General features: G+C 27.7%; 1 protein-coding gene across 1 annotated transcript; it reads right to left on the bottom strand.

The window, feature by feature from the left end:
* Positions 1–1836: 1836 nt before the first annotated feature.
* Positions 1837–3207, bottom strand: LOC121968129. Its single transcript, XM_042518627.1, has 5 exons — positions 2922–3207; positions 2464–2814; positions 2319–2382; positions 2129–2227; positions 1837–2016 (listed from the first exon to the last, which is right to left on the bottom strand). The coding sequence occupies exons 2-5, from the start codon at positions 2592–2594 to the stop codon at positions 1918–1920; spliced, it is 393 nt and encodes a 130-aa protein (XP_042374561.1). The 5' UTR covers positions 2595–2814; positions 2922–3207; the 3' UTR covers positions 1837–1917.
* Between the last annotated feature and the right edge of the window lie 715 nt (positions 3208–3922).

The raw sequence follows: 3922 nt of genomic DNA, 5'->3' as shown, positions 1-3922 counted from the left end.
AAATTTACCAAGACAAAAATAATACTAGCATATATACAATTATTATTTTGTTCTCTTAACATTGTTCTTGATTTATTCCCCTCTTACATTCATCAAAAATAGATATGTAAATAAGTTATACCAAAAGTCTAAGACAATTAAATAAATCAAGTATGTTAGTACAAACAATAAAGATTTTTAGGTTGAGGGCGAGTTGCAAAAGATTTTCAAAATAAAAAAAAATCTAGGTAAATATTTTAGAGAGATTTTCTAAAGTATAAGTCAAGTAACTTTTCTAACTATTTTGCAAGACAAATTTTAAAGTATTTTTAAAATAATTTTTAAAATTCATTTTCAAAGTAATTTGGAAAGTAATTTTCTAAGTATTTTTTAAAGAAAATTTTCAAAGTCATTTTTAAAGTAATTTTGAAAGTAATTTTTAAAGTATTTGTTAAAGTAAATTTTCAAAGTATTTTGTAAAACATTTTTAAAGTAACTTTTAAAATATTTTTAAAGTAATGTTAAAAATATTTTTCAAAGGAATTTTTAAAGTTTTTTTTAAAGAAGTTTTTTAAAATAATTTTTAAAACATTTGCAGAGTATATTTCAAAGAAGGTTTTTTAAGTAATTTTTTTTTAAAAAAATTTGAAAACAAATTTTACCCCTGATATTACTTTAAAAATAATCATCTAAAAATTCATCCTTAAATATCTAACCTTGAATTACTAACTAATTATTAGAAAATAGTAATGTTCACTATGTTTGTTAAGTTAATAAAAAAATATTCTAGCTAATTGTTTATTAAGAAGCATTGCTTAATTTGATTAATGTATTGTGATATTTTTCGTGCAGACTTATATTGATGCACATATATAAACATCCAAAGTTCAGATAGAAGAACCCTATGCATCTCACATTATTCTATATTTTTTAATATACAAGCAAGTTAATCTTAATGTGCTTTGTGAGATGCTAGTTGCCTAAAAACTATAGGTACATGCTGACTAAGGGAAATTCATGATAGATCGAATGAGTGCGATAGAGGGGGGGGGGGGGGGGAATATCACGCCTTTTTAAAAAACTTCTCTTTTGCTTTGAAATCAGCACTAGTAGAATTTTGACTTTTTACTTCGTATATTCACCGAAGTCATAGATAGATAATTATCGAAGTAGACGCATGTGAAGTAATAGGGTATTATTTTACTTCATCCTATTACCGAAGTCGTATCCAGGAAAAAAGCGAAGTCTTTGACCAGTTCAAGGAGGCAAACCCGGTTCAAAGTTGGACCGATGCTGAAGTAAAAAAACATCTTTTACTTCGTTTGTTTTGTAAAGTGCCAAAGTAAAAAATGATATATAACTGCATGATTTAAATGGATTGCCGAAGTAAAATAATATCTATTACTTCATTGGTTGTGTAATGTGCTAAAGTAATAGATGATATGTAACGTCACGGTTTATATTGATTGGCGAAGTAAATATAATCTATAACCTCACTATATTTTTTATTAATCGAAGTAGTTAGTATTATGTTACTTCATAGTTTATATTTATTAACAAAGTAATTGATTGTTAAGACTTCATTGTTTTGTATTATAACGAAGTAATTGATAAAATACGACTTCGCAATTATTAAACTATGGTGAAGTAAATGTTACCTTTGACTTCGACACAATTTTAATGTGACGAAGTAAAAATATATTTTTCACTTCATCAAAATTAAACAATATATATATATATATATATATATATAAAACAAAATGACAAATACCATAACAATCCAGAAATTTAGCCATCAATCCACAAGTATATATATATCCATAACTCCACAAGCATAACTAAAAAATACATCCACAAACCAAAAGTGTATCCACAGGTATGTATGTCCAAATATCCATAATGCAAAATAAAATATTTATCCTAACCTACACGACCCATTTAGGCATCTAGATACGAGTAGATAAATTCGCTCCATTCACTTCTGACTTCATCATATTGAGATTGGTTGTAATATTGATTCTTGATTGTTCCTGCAAACTATTATGTAAAAAAAAAAATACAAAAATGCATTAGATTTATAAAATCTACAAAAATGCATTAGATTTATAAAATCATTACATTCATTATATATCATAAAGAAGAAACTCACCATCTTCTCCAACTGTAGATTTTCACATTCAACTATCTCTTTCATGTACCTCATCACACAATATCCACATTCAACAGAACCACTTTGTTTTAGATTACCCTATAATGTAATCAAAAAAGTAATGCAACAATTACAATCCAAATAATAAGAACTATCCATTCATGTGTTAATATATATGTACAATACATACCGTCAATTGCTTAAAACCTGGTGCTTTAGCAATACCCTTTGAGGCATTGTACATCTTGACCCCACTACATTTTAAAAAGTAAAAAAGTTATATTTTTCATATTTATAAGTGAATGCATTCAAAATCAACACAATCTACTACATACTTTGTCACCATAGTTTTCCATGCATCGTCTCGGTTTCTATTAGACATAGAGTCCAATAAATATATCATATTTTTATCTTCATTGACAATAGTCAAGATCCAATAGTACCTGCTAAAATAAAAATATAACATTGACTAATATGTAGTAAGAATTGATAAATAATTAAAATATTATCCAGTGTTATATGGGATGAGGCAGATGCTGTCTCTACACACTGCTTTCAACTGATCGGCAATATGTTGTGATATGTCACGATCATCTTTACCAAGTGGGCATGTAGGTATGTTGCCGGGATCCACAAATGAAACATAATCAGCCCTGTCTTCATCACTCAAATATTTATAGAGGTAACTGCACTCAAAGATTATATAACTTGGTTAGAAATGTTTCAAAGTGTGGGAAAGTTCCAAATAAAATATTAAAATGCAAACAAACATTGTAAGTTAGACATAACATACCCCATGTAAATCAAAATTTGTCTGGCACCTATCTCTCTCATCTCCATAAAACACAAGATATCTTCTCTTAGCAACCGAATACTTTTAGGACGTCCAAACATAGTGTCCTTAAACTCTACGTATATGGTCTCTGATTCATTCATCAATCTAACAACATGTGAGTAGATATACTTGCATGCCATGGGTAATGTCTTTTCAATATCCTTGAACTTGTCACGATGACCAAGAACATCACGATGACCAAGAACATCCGATAGAACATCCTTGATATTGTTTGGACCTTCTATCTGATTGAATCCAAGATTTATCCATTCAATACAAGCAAAATCCCAAAAATTTATAACAAAGATCTTCTTCAAACTACTTCAAGGACTTTATCTTTCTTCAATGTGAATTTGAACAAAACCTAAACAAATATTATAGTAAAAAAGCAATAGTTTTTTAGTGTTTTATACTAAAAAAAATACTACATAAAACTATAGAATCCAACACTTAGGAGATCATAAAACATAATCAATTCAATGATATGCTTAAATCATGTATTTATCTGATGGTAGAACAATATTATTTATTTTTGCAAAAAAATAAAGGTAAAAGATCATCCAATTCCCTTTTACCAATCAAATCAAATCAAAAGTATTATTCATAAGAATGCATATGATGTTACTTTACTATACAACTTACTAACTCTTTCAAAGAAGATGAAATTAAAAAATTATAAAATTTTAATGAACTGCATTATCAGAGAAAACAAAAAAATGAAGCCCAATTCAAACTGAGAACATGCATGTGTTAATTCCCATACACAATAATAAATGAAAATTTACAGACATATATATAAATAGGAAAAGCCATGCATATTGAAGGTAGATATTTAGTGGAAGAAATCCATGAATCATGTGACAGAACCTAGCAGCAACCGCAGTAAAACCAACAATATCCTATACAAGCTAATAATAAACTTATGAGAAGACATAGAAGTGGATTGCCATGATATGAAA

This window comes from Zingiber officinale, chromosome 3B (genome assembly GCF_018446385.1).
Source record: "Zingiber officinale cultivar Zhangliang chromosome 3B, Zo_v1.1, whole genome shotgun sequence".
Taxonomy (NCBI): Eukaryota; Viridiplantae; Streptophyta; class Magnoliopsida; order Zingiberales; family Zingiberaceae; genus Zingiber; species Zingiber officinale.
The sequence above is the reverse complement of the archived record's forward strand: the minus strand, read 5'-3'. Positions and strand labels throughout refer to the sequence as shown.

Bases quoted from the DNA above. Each gene is read 5' to 3' on its own strand.
- LOC121968129 (XM_042518627.1), bottom strand. From the start codon at position 2,594: ATGTTATATTTTTATTTTAGCAGGTACTATTGGATCTTGACTATTGTC. The intron at 2,383-2,463 runs GTATGTAGTAGA...TTTAAAATGTAG, and splicing joins TGGAAAACTATGGTGACAAA to TGGGGTCAAGATGTACAATG. The intron at 2,228-2,318 runs GTATGTATTGTA...ATTACATTATAG, and splicing joins CAGGTTTTAAGCAATTGACG to GGTAATCTAAAACAAAGTGG.